This window comes from Epargyreus clarus, unplaced genomic scaffold (assembly GCF_041222505.1).
Source record: "Epargyreus clarus isolate Ecla_fem2 unplaced genomic scaffold, WU_Ecla_fem_2.2 ptg000010l, whole genome shotgun sequence".
NCBI lineage: Eukaryota > Metazoa > Arthropoda > Insecta > Lepidoptera > Hesperiidae > Epargyreus > Epargyreus clarus.
Window position 1 is genome coordinate 1,093,360 of NW_027332218.1, and position 21,286 is coordinate 1,114,645.

At 33.9% G+C, this 21,286-nt stretch overlaps 1 protein-coding gene across 2 annotated transcripts in view; it reads left to right on the top strand.

Annotated features, from left to right (window-relative positions):
• Nucleotides 1–2,038: 2,038 nt before the first annotated feature.
• nab (NGFI-A-binding protein homolog) overlaps nt 2,039–21,286 on the top strand; it is a 39,887-nt gene continuing 20,639 nt past the window's right edge. For both annotated transcript variants that reach the window (XM_073077002.1, XM_073077003.1), the window contains exon 1: nt 2,039–2,389. In XM_073077002.1, the coding sequence (XP_072933103.1) occupies nt 2,263–2,389 (127 nt within the window). In that variant the 5' untranslated portion in view covers nt 2,039–2,262. The remainder of the gene's footprint in view (nt 2,390–21,286) is intronic.

Consider the following 21,286-nt stretch of genomic DNA (forward strand, 5'->3'; position numbering starts at 1 on the left):
TATTAATAAAACAGGTTTTAAAATAGTTATAAATTTTTTGTCTTAAATCGTTATAAAGCGTAGAGTAGTGTAAATTACAATAGTTATTTGGTTTTACAGTAGTAATGACCTCGTCGTAAGAATTGCAGTCTCTTCCATTATGTGTCTGGAATTCGATTCCCGGGCGTAAACCGTGCGTTTTTAAATTGCTGTGGGCATTTTATGTCCAAAAAAACCGTCGTGACTCTTACAATAATAAATTATAAGTATGTCAAATACATTTTCATGAAAATCTCTAATAATAGGTAAAATACCAATCCATGCTTGACTAGCGTGGGTGACTATAGCCTAACCTCTTCTCATTCTCAGAAGACCTGTACATAATGGGACAATAATGGGTCCTATATCTAGGTCTCTAGATCTCTACGATATGAGCAATGAGCATGGAATAATACCCATATGCTACATTTAACAACTGGTCATTATAAAGACATTACTATTCACATGGGATCTTGAACTGAATTACACTATTTTTTACGAACTTTTAGTAGCTGACGACCATGCAGACCGTTTGATGGTGAGTGGTCACTGTCGTCTATGTGTAATCACTCCCGAATAGGATATAGGTAGGTGGTAGAACTCAGCGTAAGTCGTGACGTAATGTACCACATCATCATCATCATCAGCAACCCATTACTGTCCCACTGCTGGGCATGGGTCTCCTCTCATAATGAGAAGGATTAGGCCATAGTCCACCGCGCTGGCCAAGTGCGTATTGGTAGACTTCACATACCTTTAAGATTTTTTTTATAAATCTTTCAGGTATACAGGTTTCCTCACAATGTTTTCCTTCACCGTTTTAGCAAGGGATAATTATTTTCTAATACGCACATAACTTTTTTGAAAAATCGGAGGTGCCTGGGATTTGAACCTCGGAACCCTCGATCGAGAAGCCGAGTTTCTTAACCACTAGGCTATCACTGCCTTATGTACCACATGTACCAAATGTACCACAACCACACCTATTTTTGCCTTATATCAGCAGTGTTAGGCGCTGCTGTATTCTGGTTTGAAGGAAAAAAATATGTCTCCCTTACCACAGTAAGGGAGACATATTTTTCCGACGTGTTCCAACCTAGCCCGGCAAGAATCTAATATTAGGGTTGATTAGCTATGGGCAAGGGTTCAATAACCTTATAAACGTGAATATTATGGATATATAGATAGTATACTAATACCAAGAGTACAAATCTGAATTCATATATAAGGCTTAGCCGAGAATCGAACCCGGAGTCCTCCATATCGGAACGCAGATTAATATCGCAGAGACATGCGGGCAAATGCCATATTTGACACGTATTTTGCTCCACAAGATTCAGTTGATTTCGAAATTAAGCGACCCGATGGCGAAGCGGGCGACATACCGGTCTACCATGAAAGTTACGAATTTGTTCCCTGGTCAGACAGATGTAAATGATGAATTTATAATTGTTTTATATTTGTAAGAATTATGTAAGTAAGCTTTTTGTAAGTTTGTGCGGTGTGCCCTATATAACATAGGAAATATTAAGTAGTGTGGGTTTATAGGTAAGTGTGAGTGTAAAGAGCATCTTTTTCATGTGCGTTGGTTGGTATTCGAGGATCACCAACTTTGAAATCTATAACTTAGTCAAGACTGGCGAAATTAAGATTGCACTATCTGTATGTCATGAAAAATGCTTAGCTCATAATGTCTAATAATGTTCGTATACATAAAAGAAGAAATAACTGAAATGGTCCTAGATAAGAAAATGAGCTACTTTAGTCAAGAAAGTTAAGACGTTAAATAAGTTTTTGTCGACTCGAAAACAAAACTTCGCGCAATCGATAAGAGCGAGGCGATTTAAAAATTTGAATGCGCGTCGACCCTCAAGAACCCTTCCCCTAATAACTACCACACACCGGCTCTCGCTGTGTTTATATTCTTTTTTATGTAGGCGAGGAAAGCGTGGGGCCACGTAGAGGGGTAGCGTGGGGCCGTGGGGTGCTGGGCGGGGCGAGCATCTGCAGTTAGGGCTCCGTTGCGACCGACGGACTTTCAGTCGCGACTCGCGCCTCGTACGGATAACGTCCCTACGACAACACCTCTATAGTCTATACATCGATCGTTTGACGTTTCTAAACGCGCGAATTACGACTTTGACGTGACACCTGTCAATTTTTTTTCTTTTAAATTGTGATAAACGCAGATAATTAGACATTCGAATGAGTTGAAGAGTTGTGAAGTTTTGAATTGGCGGGTTGATGTGTGCGAGCGAGAGGGGTGACATGGAGAGTCCTGGGGAGGAAGCGGGACGGAGCGCCCCCCCGCACACCCCCGCTGCCCCGAACGGCTCCAATAAGATCATCGGCAGAAACGTGAATGGGACCAGTAAGTCACATGCAATTTAGTTTTGCGAGTTTTTGCGACTTGATTCAGGACGAAAATAAACTTGGTTTTTGGAGTCAAATTCCATTGGCTAATGTCAGGTTCATAAATTCAGGCTCATAAAAGAATTTTATCTTCTTTCCTTAAATGTATCATGGAGATATCGCATGATTAAATTATTTATAAAAAACAATGTAGAACCGTAATTTTTTCAACGGAATTGAACATTTTGTAACTAACATTTTTTAGTCTAATCTTAATAGTGCATATGAATACGAGTATTATGTCTTATAATATTATTTCAAAGGTTACTAAAATACGTACAATTAGAAAAACAAATACATTTAGATGACTACATCGTATTTACGTTTGACTTATTTAGAAGAAAGATTTAAATTTATTTATTACTATTACTTTTTTGAGTGTTTTTAAATATTTATTTGCTAAATTAATAAAACTAAACAAAGTGTACATAAAAACTATTTTGGGCGATTCATATCAATTAGCACAGCGTAGCATTCGAATACAATTGAAATTTATTAATTACTAGCTGACCCGAAAAATGTTAAGGGTGAACAACCCTTATCATTTAGGGGGATGAAAAATAGATGTTGGCCGATTCTCATAGATACCGGATAAGCACAAAAAATTTCGTCAAAATCGGTCAAGCCGTTTCGGAGGAGTATGGCAACGAAAACAGTGACACGAGAATTTTATATATTAGATTAATTGAAAAACAATACAAATACTATTTAATAATTACAAAAAAAAAACATAAAAAAACAATATTTGGTAATAAATTTACCAAAGGTCCACGTTATTGATCTTTGGTAATTTACCAAAGATTGCTTATAGCATCCCACATCTAACGTTACACTTAGGTTACAACACTTTTTCTATGTTACGGAAGAACGACTCTACATTTATTAACTATAATGCAATTACGCTTACAGTATAAATATCTGTTATAATTATATTATTTTTCCTAACGAGCTTCATAAATGTAACCAAGAATGTAATCGACGTAAGTAATTTGAAATATAATTAAAATAAAACATGATACTCGTATGTTAGTAATTTATAACGTCTGCTCCAGTTTTTGCTGAAAAATAGGCAATTCTAAAAACTGCTTATTAATCATCAGGTTATTATCGTTAGTAATATTTATTGCTTCACGAATGGATGCGATATGGTCAACTTGTGCTATTTATTGTTTAAGAAAATGGACGAATATTTAGCCTAGTTAATTCAAATTAAAATCACATTTAATCGAAATTGATTCATATTGAACTCTTTTCGAATGTCAACAATCTACCACCGCTTCGGAAGGTGATTCGTTATGGAGAAGAAGCGTTGACAGAAACTCCGTACTTGTGCAAAGGACAATGCCCATGAAAGTATGGACCGCCGTCCAGAGTTGCATCAAATTGAAACTTGTTGTGGACGATGTATAATTAACCAAATACTATCACCAATAATTATTTTTTAGATTAGCACCCGGGTTCTGAAGTTATTTACCGAAATGTTACATAACCTTAAAATCGAAAATATCCGACGATAGATTGATGGTCGATTTTAACTGATAGTAGGTACCTATAACGTGGTTCAACTAACATATTCCATTTACTTTTAAAGGTAGTAGGAAAAAAAACCTAAAAAAATCTTAAAAACCTAAAATAATGAATTCCGAGTATAAAATACCGCCATTTTAATTTTTAAGAACAACAATCAACATTTCGTCTTATTTTATCTTAAATGGAACCCCCTTGTTCAAAGAAACTATTCTGATCGACAAATTATGTAAAAAAATAAAAAAATAATTTATATCACGGCGTGCGTAAATTGACGTTTTACGCACGCTTCGCGTGCGCAAAACCCCCATTTCCGACCCCGTAATATAAAATTTTATACAACACGCGGACGAAAAATGTTTTTCTGACTCGTGTGATTGCAGTCCTCGCCTGCGGCTCGGCCTGCAAACTCACACTTGTCAGAAAAAAATTTTTCGTCCTCGTATTGTAATGTACTATTTAATATTACTTTCATTTTGACGCATGAGAAAAATCAGTACCAAGAATGGGCATTCTCCTTTATATTTTTTGAAAAGTAAATATAACATAAAAATATATAACATAAGTTTAGTTAAGTTGTCATAAATATGCATAGGCACGAGTTAGTAAGTTTAAATAGAACTAGAGTCGTCCTTAAATATTTACTTATGCCACGACTATCTTAGTCTTCAGTGATAGCGTATTTTTGATCGGCTTCTGGAAGGATCCGTGGAATTGGATATAAGTATCCTAAATATCAATACATTGCTGCTATAGGAAGGTATATATTTTGAAGGTGGTAGAACCCTTTGTGGTTCGACTCCGGCGGCACCACCGCCACACCTATTTCTACCTAATAACAGCAGTGTTAGGCGCTGCTGTGTTCCGGTTTGAAGGGTGTGGTAAGGGAGACAGACTTTTCCGAGGCGTTCCAGCTTAGTCCTTAGGCGTAGCGGCGCATCTGTGGCCGACCTCAGGTAGGAATATCTAATCCTATCTGGGGTTGATTACAGATGTCCATAGGCGGCAGTAGCCACTTACCATCAGGTGGACTGCATGCTCGTCTGCTACCCTTACATTATATATAAAAAAAAGAAAAAAACGCTAGCGCCATAGCAATTGGCACGTGATGGGCTCTACCACAGGACTCTATTTGAGATTTTGTACACTAATAAATTTTCGCTATCCAGATCCATAGCCTACACTAGGGTCCCTTGTGTCACATACGTGTGCATCTGGGTGTTAGTGTACCTTTGTACACACAAAGATACACTAACACCCAGATCCAGAAGAAAATCTTATTTATTAAGTCATTTAATTTGTTTGGCCGGGAATAGAACCTGAACTTTAACATTAGGTTGATTCTGATATTCTCTTAACGGATATCTAGACAGCAGCGCTATATTTATATTCTATGATGGAAATAATCTTCACGGTAGAGTGGCGTCATATTATGAGCTCTACTTAAGATGAATACGCGCACTTTACATGCTAATGAAAATCATTTACATACGCTTAGTGTATAATTACTACCACTTAGTATACAACTCGTTCGATTCCCGGCTAGGGAAAAAGTTATTTTAAAAAAGTAATGATGCAGTTTTAGTTTTTATCAAAATCGGCCTCGTAACTCCTTTCAGCATTTTTCGCTAATCCTTATAGTTTTGGATTTGGCCCTGAAGGCCCGTTTGAAAAATTCACCCTGTATATTCTTTTAAATGACTCTACATTATTTTCTTTTGTTAATATATAAATCAAATTTATTCATATAGCTATTATAGGTAGACGGTGTTTTCAAAATAAATGCAATTTTTAAAGCTTGTACCACACAAAACAGAAAATATAAAACTGCGTTCTTAATAATATGTAACATATACCTATGTCTATTTGTCTGTATGGATTTTGTTCGTAATTTTGTTAAAAATTTCAAGTAGCCTGCAAATCATCATCATCATCATCAACCCATTATCGTCCCATTGCTGGACACTGGTCTCCTCTCGGAATGAGAATAATTAGGTCATAGTCCACCGCGCTGACCAAGTGCGTATTGGTAGACTTCACATAATTTGAGATTTATTTTTACCTGCAAGCCTGCGAAGCCTCTATTTAATTCTTATTCAAAATATTTATAGTTCCTACGTGGATCCAATAAAAACCGTGCCTGCTCGTAGACTCGATATGTGATGCATGCAGATGTGATGGAGAAATTGAGACCTAAATATTTGAGAGTTAATAAAATTGTCTAAAATATGTAGTCTCTACTCCCGCCCGGGTCATTTTCTCAAAAGGGGATCTTGACTTTAAATCCTTATGTAGTATGAATTTAAGGTCAAAGAGAGTCCAAGGCCAATAATAGGACTAAAAAATTACGTTTTTAACATACTCGTACATAGATTACGTATCTCTGCCTTCTCCTACACATAAAATACCGAACCCTAAAAAATACTCCAAACATACTCAAAAACTAAACAGAAATCTTTATACGTCATTAACTTATAATAAATCTTAATTAATGTTTGCCAAAACTATTTCTTATCCAATTTTTACTAAATTAAAAAAAAATGGATTTTTAGACAATAATTGTCCAGTTTCAAAATTTGGTAGTTACCTAATTGTTAAGATTATTTATTCCTAACGGGTTTACATTACTCGGGAATCAAACCCGGAACCCCCAACTCCAATTCGCACGCACAGCACTATCACACGACTTGATTGCAACAATTGTAACGACATGTTTTTGCGACATTTCCTACAACAATCGACTTTTTGTCGATCATAATTCCGAATGATAAACTCGAAGCAAAAACATGTCGTTTCAAAGAAAATTCACATCGGATTCGAACCCGACGCAATTTGTGTTTTTGTATGTATCTCGGAACCGGTGGGGAATGTAGGATATTATTTCTCATATGTATATTATTGCCTAATGCAACACTTATATAAAATATTATCTATTTTGAAAGGAGGCAGTATATGTAACACATTTGTTTTTATAAATACAAAAGGCGTGTATTGTTATAATTAACTTTTCATACTGTTGTGAGGTATTCCAGCTTAGTCCTCAAGGGTAGAAATACATCTATAGCCGAACTCAGGTACAACTCTAATCTTATCTGAGGTTGATTGCTGTCCATTTCCATGGGCGGCACTATATACTATCAGGTGGACTGCAGGCGAGTTTGTTTCGATATAAAAAAAATCCTTACACTTCAATTCCATTTGACAACCCGTATGGCGGAGCGGTCACCATACCAGTCTGGCGCGCAAAGGGTTTCAGGTTCGATCCCCGGCCAGACAGATAACTGAATGAAGAATTTAGGCAGCTTTTCTGGGTCTGGGTGTTTGTGTATTCGTATTTGTGTGTTCATGAATCTCACAATACAGGGAATTATAGTGTAGGGCTGTGAATGTAGAAAGCGACTTTATTCAATAATTTACTAATATTATAAATGAGAAGTGAGTTTGTTTCTTTCTTTGCTACACTTTTACGCCTTAGCCACATAATCGATTTTCATGAAATTTTATAAACACGTTGTCTGGGGATCACAAATATACATACCGTACCTTTTATCTCGAAAAAAGAAAATTCCCGAGAGATACATCAAACTTATCTTTTATCCTGATGAGGTTAACGACAACTTTATCAAATTGTTGTAATGTTATCTATCTCTAACGCAAGCGAGACCGCGGGCAATAGCTAGTATATCATACAACAGCGACTACTTAATGTCAGGTGGGCTGACATACAAAAACGATCATGGGAGTAAATTCACATGGCATGGATTCGAAGCCGTCGTGGTAATTTGTGTTTTTCACCACCGCGCCGTCGGGAGACGGTTTTTGTGCTTCGATCCGCTTCTTAATGCTGTAGCTGGCGCAATCAGTCTTGAGTTTTGAGATCACTTGAGAGATGTGTGGTTAAGTAAAACAAAAGTGTATTTTTTTATTATTTTTAAATAATTTATAGAGGTTTTGTTTGTAACGACAATTCATATGGTTATATAGTTAGTGTTGGGAATGGTCAGAATATAGAGCTACGCTCGCTACTGATTATAAATCTATTTTTTAGATTACTCTTTTTTAGTCAAAGCACAATACGAACGAATTTAGTTAAACATATTTGTGTTTACTTTATTACATTTTTTGTTTAAAATATACATTGTATGTTTCAATAAATAAAAAAATTAATATGTAATACATTATTAATAGATAAAGTCCACCTGACATCAACATGGGCAGCATAACCTTTTATGGGTATTATATTACAGTATTTGTTCGATGGATCATGTCCATAGTTACCATAGATTAGTAAAGATACTTCGCCGCCTTGAAATTGAATGAAGCCACTAACGGCTTATTAGTAAGTTCTTTTTTTGAATTCTTGACAAATAAAAACATTTTTAGAGAAAATTTACGAATAAATTACTAATACTGCGTAATTTACATAATAAATAAATATTTATTTCAAATATTTTAGGGACATTTTAGCACGGAGATGTGGCAAAACTTTTTTACGCAACTATTTTAATTCTCAAAACTAGGTACATTTTCTTGTTAGGAGTGCATATTGTCTTATTAAATGTTTCTATAAATGGCAATAAATCGACAATAGACAACAATAAACAAATAAACATACAACTATAATTTAGACAAACCCTCGTATGTTGGAAATAATTATAAAAACAGACAGACAATTTTATTTATCATTCATATAGATCTTATGCAGACATCTTGCATAAACATCATATCATGTTATACAGTATTATACAGAATTTCGTTTTTGCAACACCACAACTTTTTACTTTTTCGAAATAAATAAATGCAATTTTATGCATGTACTGTGTACAGGAATAAAACAGTTTTTGCACAACACATGTAGAACAGAGACGTTTATATTTTTTGCGACACATTCCATGACATGAAATTAATATTTATGGCGAAACCTGAATTTCTTCGTAATTTGTCTATTATTTGCGAAACGGGACTGGACGAGCTTTTTTTCGACGTAACTATTTTTTTGTTTTACGCAAAATATTTCCATTGTAGAAATGTGTTGACATGTTATAAGGCTTGAATTTCACCAGGTCAATAAATAATCAAAATGGTGTTTATAACAGGAGACTGAAATGTTTAATAAATCAATAGAACAGTATCATACCTTTTTAATGTTAATACACAAGATTATAAACAAGGAAATACGTTCGGAAATAACTTTGTTAAAAACATGTATTTATAAGCACGCTTACTGAAGTTATTAAGTATTAGGTATTAGCTTAAGTTTGTCTTATAAGTGAAATTTTGTTATTTCTTTAGACAATAAAATTCTTTAAACCTAAACCTATAATCAATGAAATATGTTTATTTTGTGCGTTTATTCATTTCTTATTATTAATGCATTATGACATTCATTACAAATAGTTAAGGTTTTAATAATCGTCTAATGTTGTACATTATTGTGCAATTATTTCAATTATATTTCCTAATTTTACATTCCATACATCTTTCATATTAATAACATGCATCAAAATGAGCTTATTTCGGCCTAAAAAACATAATTTTAACTTCACTACGTAACTTAAATTAATGTTGTACAGTATTGTACAATAAAATTATTTCAATTATGTTGTCAATTTTTAAATTCTATCCATATTTTCCATTAAAAATCACCAAAATTAACTTATTCCAGTACAAGAAAAAAACATTTTAATTACACTCTACGTAACATAAATTAAAATTTCCTCTTTAAAAATCGTATCTTAGTAACAATCATTGAAGAAAAAAGAAAAAATATCAAGACCTATCATTTCCAAAACATTTTATTATAATTACACTCTACGTCACATAAATTAAAATTTCCTCTTTCAAACCCGTATCTTAGCAACAATCATTCAGACAAGTATCAAGACACATCGCGTCGTACAGAAACAGTTGACGCGACAAAAACTCCAGTCTACATCTACACGGAGGTGGAAAAACCGTGGAAATGTCGGAAAAACTGCGCTCACATGCGGCGCAGCAAAAACAACTGCTCTCGGAAACTAACGTTCTTGCGCTCGGCAGAGAAACCGCTTCTAGTTGCTATAGCGCTTTGTAATCATCTCGTAGGTAATCAAAAATATTGAACCAATGACATTTTACGTCTTTATTAGTAGTATATCGATGTATTGAACGAAATAAATTGAATATTAAATATCTAACGCTATGATTAGCTGGCTGAAATTTTCAAGTCTTCACGGCCAATTCCGAACACCTCATTTAGCTATATAAAATAGCGAAAAATGCTGAGTTATGAGGCTGAAGAAATCATTTTCCTAGTTGGGAATTGAATAAGTACATTTATTCCACCGTGCAATAGTGTCGCCTGTAACTATCTAATTTTGGGAAGTATTGATAAATGACAAACTCATGGTAATTCATATGCTTATTTTTTACGATTTACTTTTAAAGCAGTATTAGGTACTCAGCAGAGCAAAGTGCATCAATATATCTACTGTTTCGAAGTCTGTAGTCAGGAAGATACATTATACGTCCTCCGTGGTAACAACTTTAGAATTAGACCTGTTTGGGATATGGGAATAGTATAGGAAATACGTAAACAAAAACAAAAAAGTCAATTTTGTAAAAACGTAAAAACTCATACTAAGGGTACTGGTAACGCTACTACGGCTACGACTTTAGGTGGGACTCTCAAATCATCATATAACCTATAGGTGGCAGTTCTTACCTATCAACAAGTAGACTCCTTGTTCGTTTGCCTCTATAATATATATAACCAAAACATGAGAAGATTTATTCAACTAGCTTAAAAATATTTAAAAACATTTAGGCATGTTCATAAATAATCGAGTATACAAATTCAGCGAAGTAATGCGACTTCTTTCATGAAATTCAAACAGTTCTTCAAGCTTTTATATATTTCGTAACCGCATAATGTTTTTGCAACTGCTAGGGTTGTCAATAAAAATGTATTGTATCATATATAGCAGGCTTATTCTTTTGGTATTATTTTTTTCTTTTCTAAGATTGAAGTAAAAACAACAATATAGAACAAGGCCTCTACGAGGATATAGCAATGCTCTATGATGAAATTATCGCCTCATATGTAAGGCAGTCGATATACACAACCTTCCACCCGAAAGTAAGAACAGCTTCATGCTAAAAATGGATGTGACAGTCGTACCTACTGCCGCTCATGTGGTATGCTTAAACAAAAAGGTTTTGGATTCGATTCCCGGTCAAGCACTCAAGCCTTGAATTTAAATAACCTTGTGATTTGATACTTTATAAACTTGTTTTTCGTAATATATGGTATTTTAATCAGACCATAGAATTTTAAATTATTTAAATTAAAAGATAAGTGCCAACCCTACCTCTAACTGACCCGGCTAACGAAAAGGGCCATTATGTAAATAAAGGCATAAAAATGCACGTAGCAAAAACAAATCTTTGGAGTTTAGCGTACGATAATAAAGTATTACTATGGTGGAGTCTGAAAAACGCGAAATGAAACTAAATGCTGTAGAGAAGTTTCGGTAAGTGCGAGCGGGGTGGTGGGTTCCGGATAGGAATATTATAAAGGTAGAGTTTTGTAGAGTTAAAGAAATACTTATTTATGCCTTAAGGCAGCAGTAGAGCGGTTCTAGTTCGGAGGGTGTGTTAGTCCTCAGCGATATTCATTAATTTGTAGCCGATCTTATCTCCAATTATATCTCCAAGTGAAATTTTATATTCATTTGCTATTTCATTCCATCAAAATAAATAAAATAAAAATATTATATTCGTCGAAATATATTCAGATATTCACACCAAGAAATCTGTAAGTATTCTCCAATGCATCTGTAATGACAATGTAATCTACATGTTATTTTTAAAGATGAACTTATAAAGAAATTTTAATAATATTAAAAAGAAAGGAATAAAGACAACATTTAACGTACGTTACGTGCAAGATGAACATCCTCCTGAGGTATTCCCAGTGCGCTATGACATGGGGCTCTTCAAAAAAGGTGTAAAAAGAGCTCTCCTTCAAAGCCGGCGATGCATTGGCGACTCCTCTGGTGTTGCAAATGTTCATAGGCGACGTTGACTACTTTCCATCAGGTAGCACGTCTGCTTTATCGTTAGGCTCAAATATATATAAAAAAGATGCGATAAGAATAAAAAAACTATACCTTAGAGTTTCAATTGTTTGAGAATACTAATATGAATAATACTAATGTTATTTTGAGTAAAAAATAAGTTTTAAATTGCAATGGTTTTATCTGTCGCGCAACGGAACCCGCTTAAGGCGTAGAGCCATTTTTATTTTAGTTTTTCAACGCCAGACCAGACGGAGCCAAACCTTGGAACCAGTTAAGGGGAATATCGTTGTATTTAAGTTTCCGTAACTTTTGTATATTGATTTTTATTAAGATGTAACATTTCATTGATGTAATTAAACATTTTATAGTATGATAAATGGTTATTTATAGGTTATTTAAAAGGGCAATATTTTTTTAAATAACTTTTTAGAGTAAATTAATATAAAATATCAGGATAATGTTATGGTCGGAAATTTGATTTTATTTGTGCCAATTGTCATAATAGTTATTTACGCGGCATTATCATAGATACATATCTATATATACACATAATACATTTTCGGTTTTTCAAATCAATTATTAAAAGAAGACAATCTTATATTTCTTACTGAATATGATCTACGACAGAATATAGACCACTACAAAACTGGCACTGAAAACCTTTTGGAAATAAAAATATAAACAAGCATGTCTCCTTAACATTGGCGAAGCGTAAAAATCTGCATAATATGGAGATTTTTACCAATTTTCATACAGCCCAGCGCGACGTCATACGTTAACAAATGCATGTCATAACTATCTGTATTTCCGGAGGTTTATCTTTTGAACTTTAGACAATTTAAACTAAAAATGGATATTTTTCTATGTAAATTTGTATTTTACCTACTATCCGAGTACAGACGGTAATGTTTTTCGAGCGTATGTACGTAGAAAAATGTTACTATGGTATATTTATTTATTTATTTATTGTTAATTAGAACGATACATGAATCACTTACACTAATTAACATGTCAAATTCAATGTCACAATACAGAGTAATTAATTATTAAATAGAATAAAACATTTATATGTTCAAAGTAAAATTGTAACATTTGAGAATTAATAAGAAATAACAATAATTAAATAAGAAATTAAATATTACATAGGAAAACAACTAAGAATGTAAGAGGTTAGAATTGATAGTCCGCACCAAACTGCTAGTCCGCTCTGTTGTTGCGAGGATGTAGTCATACAATTTGCTATGGCGACGCGATCCATTTCTATATTCAGAGCGGACTACAGTTTTATGCTGCCTATATGTTTGTAAGTCTCATTCTTTGGCATGTCCTACCAAACAACTTGACGGACTTTAGTAGATGAGATGTTGTGGGTTTCGTTGTGAGAGCGACAATCTATGTCGCATATATTATTGTAATTATTGAATGTACATTTTATTGTCCTTTTGTTGTTGTTTTTTTTTATTATTATTATTTTTTGTCTCTTTCTATTATAGTATTTCATTTGTGTTGCAATTAAACGAATAAAATGTTTCTTTCTTTCTTTCTTTCCATATTTTTAAGCAATTGTTTTTGAAGTAAAAACGTCTTTAGTGGCGTTGCGCACTGTGTAAAAAATGTGAAACTCGCGCCAGGACACGTGGCCTGATCGAAAATTCGTAAGACGGCAAAGCAACCTGCAAGAGTCAAATGTCATCCTGTGTCAGCATGGAAAAAAATATGTCAATGGGTGTCAGTTTCAATTTTTATTTATTATATTTTATTATTCAAGTTTTCCCTTCTGCCGGCACTCCGGGAGTGCAACCCGTTGATTTTTTTATTAATCATTATTTTCTTAGTTATATCATTTAGACGACGGTAGAGCCTACACTTAAATCTTGACTAAATAAAGCTTAGCCAAATATAATCTTGAAATTAGGACTCTATAGCTGTTTTTGTCAAGTGGCCTTATTGATTTCAATTAAGAATGCGTGGTGCGGTAATAAAAAAGGAAGGGTTATTACTTTTATTTTATGGCGCAAAATCTAGACACAGGTAATTAATGAGATAAATAATCAAAGAACTAAAAAACGACTGCAAAAAATGGTTGGAAAATAGTTATAACAAGTGATACATATTCAGATAAATTAAAATTTTCTAGAATAATTACAATTTTGGTTATCACATTTTTTTTTAATTAAAAAAAATACAATTTTTTCTTGTATATTTTTAATTGTACAGGATTCTGAGCTATGACAATGTAAGTCATTCCTAAACACAGAAAACACGTAATTTCGTTTATACATACAGATAAAAAACCCTATCTCATCATAGACAAAAGCACATTTTTATCAACCGGACAATACCGTTTCATTCAATTCAAATAACGAAGTCGTTACGCAAAGATGCGTTCAAAAACAGCGAAACGATTGTTTTTTTTTTCTCTTTTTGTTCCTTTCATTCGTACTCCTTTCTTAGCTTATCCACAATGGCCGTGTGTGAATATGCAAATCGTTTTAATTGTGGTTTATTTTTTGCTTTGTTTGTTAGCTGTCCGAACGTTTCGAGGCAGTGAGGCATCTGTCATTTTTGATATTATGCCGCTCTGTTTGCCACATTCGATTCGAACGGAACTTGAGATAATGATTGTTTTTTAACCATAGAATTGGATGTCATTTTTTAAGGCAACGGTATATTATTGTTACTGCTTCTGGGTCAGGGTTGGAGATATGAAATGCATTTCTTGGTTTAAATAATCACCATTTAGAAAACTATTTTTATATGGATAAAGATATTGTGAGTGTGTGAGACTCGCAGTCAGGCTCGAATCAAAATAAGAAAATGTGTAAAGACAGCAAAACTCATCGAAGTTTGATTCTGGTGGCACCACCGTCATACCTTTTTCTCACTTATAACAGTTATATAGTTGTTAAGTGCTGCTGTGTTCTGGTTTAAAGGGCGTTCTAAGAAAGTACTTCACGAGGCGTAACAACATTACATTTCCCTCAGATGTCATGACCGGCTTTGACCACTTTACATCAGATGGACCGTACGCTTGTTGCTATTTCAATTTCCTAATGCAACGCGGACATAATATAAGTACTATTGTTTTTCCTGCAATTATAATTTATACAAAATGCATACACACATTTAAGATAAGGTATACAGAAATGGCGCACCTGTTAAAGATTTCAGTTACCTATAATGAACACCTTTATTGGTTCTCGATATTTATGCAACTAAAATGGAATATCATATAACAAAATAAAAAAGTCCATAACTTTTTACTATAACACATTCCTGTTACATTTTGTGTGATAGTATTTCCAATAAAAACAGATGGAATTCCGCACGTAATGATTGTTCGTACACTCGGAATATACGATATGCTTTGAACGACTTAGTTGTATGCTGTCGTATGAGGAGGCTGTGTTTTTCAGCATAAAGTGCTGCGCTGAATTTTCATGAGCGTAATATTTAGAGTTGGCGCAATTACGCTGCGCCGTGATGGCGCTGGTGTCGCGCCCTTTCCGCGCTCCTTATTTATGTCACAAAAACTGTCCCCGACACCGCGAACGAGCGAATATATACCTTTATCGAATGGGTGTTTTTTTACCGTTGTTAATTCCGCAGATAATGGCCGGAGTCAAATGACCGGGCAGTAAGAAATCGCGGGAATTTCAGCGATGCCCGCGCAGTCTTTTAAGCGCGTTTTTTGCCCGGACGGGTTCGGGCGACGGCGGTTTTCGACGTTTTTTGCAAATCCCCGATGAAAACCGTAATGGCATTTTATCGTGCATAAGAGCGGACGGAATCATTAATTATTTATAATAGGCTAGCGCCGAATCGTCCGCCATGATGCGGCGAGTTGCATCTGCAATGTTTTAGGCGACATTTCGCGCTGTCACTAAATATGTTTAGTTTTTATTGGTTATGCCATGTTGTGGCAAATATATTAATGTATACAGCCAGAACATTGGAAATTATCGAGAATTTTTAATGTCCTTATTAAATTGCAAATTATATTGCAACACACAATTTTGTTTGATAATTATTTTAATGCACAAATTAACCAGAATGACCGTTCAGTTTTATATTAATTATTTGCTCTTTATATTAAAGGTTTTGAAACAAACGGAAGTACAGCCTGTTTGCTTTTAAATATTTATTGTAAGTGGGTCACATTCTGCAAGCCTCGGGTATGTTTTATGTTCTCTTATTTTAATAAATCACAACGACAAAGGTTACGAGTATTAAATTTTTTTTTTCAACGTGTCAGGTGGGAAAGATTAAATTATTTGACAGTTACATATAGTATTAAAATCAGAAGGAACAAAACAATTCCTAAGGTGTTAACTAACAGAGTTAACTATCAAGTAGAAATGGCATTAAAGTAATGAGTTTTTCAAATGTTCTTGACTGTGAATTAACATAAAAAATTAAGTAAAAAGAATAAATTTATAATGGTTTACTATATTGTTGTAGGTTTAATTAGAAGGTTAACAAATAGTATAACGTAGACAAAAAATACGTAAAGAAATAAGTAGTATTGTGTCATATAAATCTACGTCTGTCTATAAACCATTGCTATAAACGCTTTTATTCTAAGTTAAAAAAATACTTAGTTGAGTTGAATAATCTGAGTTTATTGACGTTCAAAAATAATTATTTAAATAATGTACTTAAAATAATTGTTAAAAAATAAAACAAATTACTAAATTTAATTTAAGCATTTACTTATACTTATATGTTAGTCTGTAAGGTATATATGATATGGACCTCTGTATTCAATTATACTTTTGTATCTTTGTTTATATTGTTTGAAATAAATGGTTATTATTATTATTATTATATTTTTTAAATGTCACGGCTTATTTTTATATTGGGAGTGTGAAGGAATTTCTACATAATATATGTTCTGTGGTATTTACTGTTATAGCACACTGCGTTTTACTTTTTGTGCAAAGACCTTATGTAGCAAATTTGCAGCCGAGCCTCGTAAAACTGTTTTAAGACTTTTGTGCGTGTTTTTTTTCCAAAATCGATTATCGTTACAGAATGGCGTTTATTGGTTTTTAAAAGCATTTCATTTATCGCCAGCCGTAACTGTCTCCGAATTCTGCCTAAATGGTGTTTTTATTTATTTTGATGTTACTGTGTTGTTATTTGGCGAAGCTTAATATTTTTCAAATTTGGTAGATACTACAAATATTTTTTGTGAAGACCATTCTTTACTATTGCCACGTATAAAAGATTATCTTTAAGATAAAGAAGATTGATAGTAACTAAAGCCAATATAAAATATTTCAAATGTTTTAATTTGTAAAAAACAGCTGTTATCACTAGACCAAACAAAGAAAAACAAAAATCAAGTAGGTAGGTACTGGCCGCTGAATTAACCCAACCTTGCAGATAGAAAAACTATTAACCCTTCAACTGATTTGAATTTAGAACGGACAAGTCCGATCTAATCTCACGGAGCAGCTGCCTGGCAGATGTACCGACAAAAACCGCGACATAATCAATGCATAACCTTATTCCCTAATATTAAGATTGCTTTTAACTTTGTTGTTTCGGTATAGAAGTTAACCTATTTAACAGATCATTCGAAATTGTATTTTATAGTTCTTCGATACATTTCAAATTCTGTTGAGTTGTTACGTGCAAGGTCAACGACCTTGCAATCAATAGGATTGATTTTATTGATTGTTTACATTTGACAGGTGTCCGCCATGATTGTTGACAGGTATTTGGAGGGAATTGTTTTGACATTTCATTTTGTCTATGGTATATATTACTAAATTTACTAAATATTTTTATGTATTACTTGATTGCTCTACATTACAATAAAAATTTAATTTTACCTAATCTTTATAAATTACATATTGTATAATTGGTTCCAGGTGAAAATAGAGCTACTTTTAAACGCTTCCTACACTCACAGCCCCACACTAGGATTCCCTGTGTCGTGGGTGCCATGGACACACACATATACACAAACACCCAGTCCCAGAAACAAAAATCTAAATTCATCGTTTAAATCTGTCTGGCCGGGGATCGAACCCGGGACCCTTTGCGCGTCAGACCGGTATGGTCGCTGCTCCGCCACGCGGGTCGTCCCCGGGTCGGGGGTCGGGTTTAGAACCCGATAGGTGGCGCTGGTCTCGAAATATATATTTTTGTGGCTGAGGCTGTGTAACAGTCTGCCCATCTCTAGCTATATTATATTTTTTAAATAATTTGACGTAACAAAAATGCGTTAAGCTATATTTACAAACGACCTCTACTTAATTTAACATAATAAGCAAATATTTCAGTGCATAATACCCATGTAATATTCCATTGTGTATAAGAATTTAAAGAATGGCCTCCTGCTCTACAATTTTAGAGGCATTTGTGTTTTATTTAATAAAATATAAAAATAATAACGAGGTGCCAATACCAACCATAAGTCTATTGTATTCATATATTTTTATCGCATTCCTTCTTACAGCTCCATCCGTTACCTATTGAATGTATAGTTCTCGCCAAACCGCTAGTCCGCTCTGAAGTTGTTGCAAGCAGGTGTAGTCATACAATTTGCTATGGCGACGCGATTCATTTCTATATTCAGAGCGGACTAGCAGTTTTACGCGGATTATACCGGTACTATACAACGGTGGCGCTACCGTCATACAGTCTTATAAGAATGGTGTTAATCGCTGCTATGCTCTTCTGGTATTTTTTATAATAAAGGAGTAGCAGGCGAGCATATAATCCTGATGGTAAGTGGTTACTGCCGCTCATGGACATCTGTACTCAACCCTAGATAAGATTACATTTCATCAGATAACTTGTAATGCCTCGAAAAGTATGTCAACCTTACCACACCATTCAAACCAAAATCTCCCTTACCACACAATTCACAGCAGCGCTTAACACTGTTGTTATTAGGCAGAAATAGGTGTGGAGGTGGTTCCGCCTTATTTGATTTTTCACTTTAATTTAAAATGTTTATAATAAAAAAACCTAAATTATTAATTAGAGAAAAAAAGTCCATTCTCTTTTAGCTATTCGTTCAAATATAACCCAGCTCCATAAAATTCAATCGAAATTTTTTTGACAAGAATCTTACGTTCGTATCAAGTATTTCTGCGAAGTTTTTCTGCAGAACCGAGATAAGTGATCGTAAACACAAAGTGGGACTATAAAATTGAGAAAACCACTCGCCGACAGCTGTCGTATGACCCCGATGATAATTACGACTTATTTATTAACTGTGGTTAAATATATTATACATTTCTTACTGGTTTAAGCTTGGCGTTCTGTGGTTTAAATGGGAGAACGCTTCTTTTATTTTGCCATTTTATATATACCCCGCCAAACTACTAGTCAGCTCTGAAGTTGTTGCGAGCAGGGGGGCTACCACCATCTTTTAAAAACCATCATAGTTCAGGAAAGTTTTATTTCTTCCTTAGAACAGTAAAATATTCCGTCATACACAGTTGAGCAAACTTAAACCCTTATAAAATTTTCGCGTATGCGTTGTATAAAACCAACTGAAATTGTCATATTTTATTTAAAAAGTTTAATTTCCTGCAAAAAAAGTAAAAGTATGATTAAAATAATATTGTTTTAAGAGATGGTAGTAACCCCCCAGGTGTAGTCATATAATTTGCTATGGCGACGCGATTCATTTCTATATTCAGAGCGGACTAGCAGTTTTACGTGGACTATAATTGTAATAAGTTCTAAAATATTCTTTTTGGTAGGATTCTTCGTATTTTGACTCAGGCGGCATTACATATTTTTTATATTTATATCTAACGATAAGGCAGACGGGATACCTGGTGGAAAGCAGTCACCGTCGCCTATGGACATTTGCAACAACAGAGGAGTCGTCAATGCATTGCTGGCTTTGAAGGAGAGCTCTTTTTGCACCTTTCTTGAAGAGGTGATATACTGATTTAGGATTAATAAGAGTAGCATTAAACTCTGTTGTATTCTGGTGTCAAGGGTGTGAATAAGATAGACATAACTAGAGAATACGTTTCAATTTAGTCCTAAGGGGTAGAAACGCAGCTATGTCAGCCCTCAGGCAGAGCACTAATCTTATGTGGATCAACCCCACATAAGATTGGTGCAGAATATTCATAAGCGGCAGTTACCACTTAACTTAGTTTTTACAATACAAAAAATACTTCTTTGGTGAACATTGTATAAAAATAGTTTTTGCAAAAATAAACCAAAATTACAACAAAAATTACATTTTGCACTTGTCAAAAATATTTTTTGTAATCCAGTTATTTATTATTAAGATACATGTAAATTGTACACTGTTAGAGAACATAGACCTGCGCCAGATGATATTTAATGTTTTTAATTAAACTTGATTGACTTCAAAATATTTATTTACCTAACGATCAATTTAAATACACCTGTTCTAAGCTTAGGTGTTTTAAATGTGAGATAGTACGTGTGAAGGGTTCATTTATTTATATTCCTAGACACCAAGACTATAAATTACAGACAGAAAGGAAATGGAGGTGTCGATGTTTTTTGTATTACGAAATGTGGTGCGGAAAAAAATATTCTTAGAGGAATTATTAAGGGAAAGGGTAACTTTCAATTTCTCTGTTAATTAATTAACGACCACAACATATGTTTAGACTAACTATTTGACACGCTTTCTCTAAGTTAAGAATAGGAAGTAAGGCAGTGGCTCTACCACTGGTAAGCGACGGTAAGCGATAAGTCTTGTCAAAAACGTATTCGGATTATTTTTTCTAATAGTAAACAGGCAAGTATAATAATGTTTTATTGAAATAATTATGGAAATATTATAATTGGTCGATATTTTGATCATAACAAAATAATTTTGATAGGTTACAAAATTGGTTTTGGAATGATTCAAAATAGGGATTTGATAGGTTTAAGTCAGAATATTTTTGTATTTAATGTGTCTGCATTATTATACAAGCCGTTTGATTTTAAAAAATATATTATGTAAGTTGGATAAAGTAGTTACAATCAAAAGTATGTACTTAACAAAAAATAGTATACTACAAAATAAGAAAACCGAAAATATAAGACCAATAAATTATTCGCTGGCGGTAAAACAAGAGCCTTATAATACCTATTTAAATTCATTAGTCAATACTTTAACCCTTTGCCACCTGTTGGATATTAAAAAACCACAGCGTCAGTTGTTCCTCTTCCCGCCCTGTCTGACATTGACAGTTCTCAGATTTGTTTTATTTGCTTTTAATTTGTTGCTTCCCTGTTTTTATTGGGAAGACAATAAAATTGGTTAT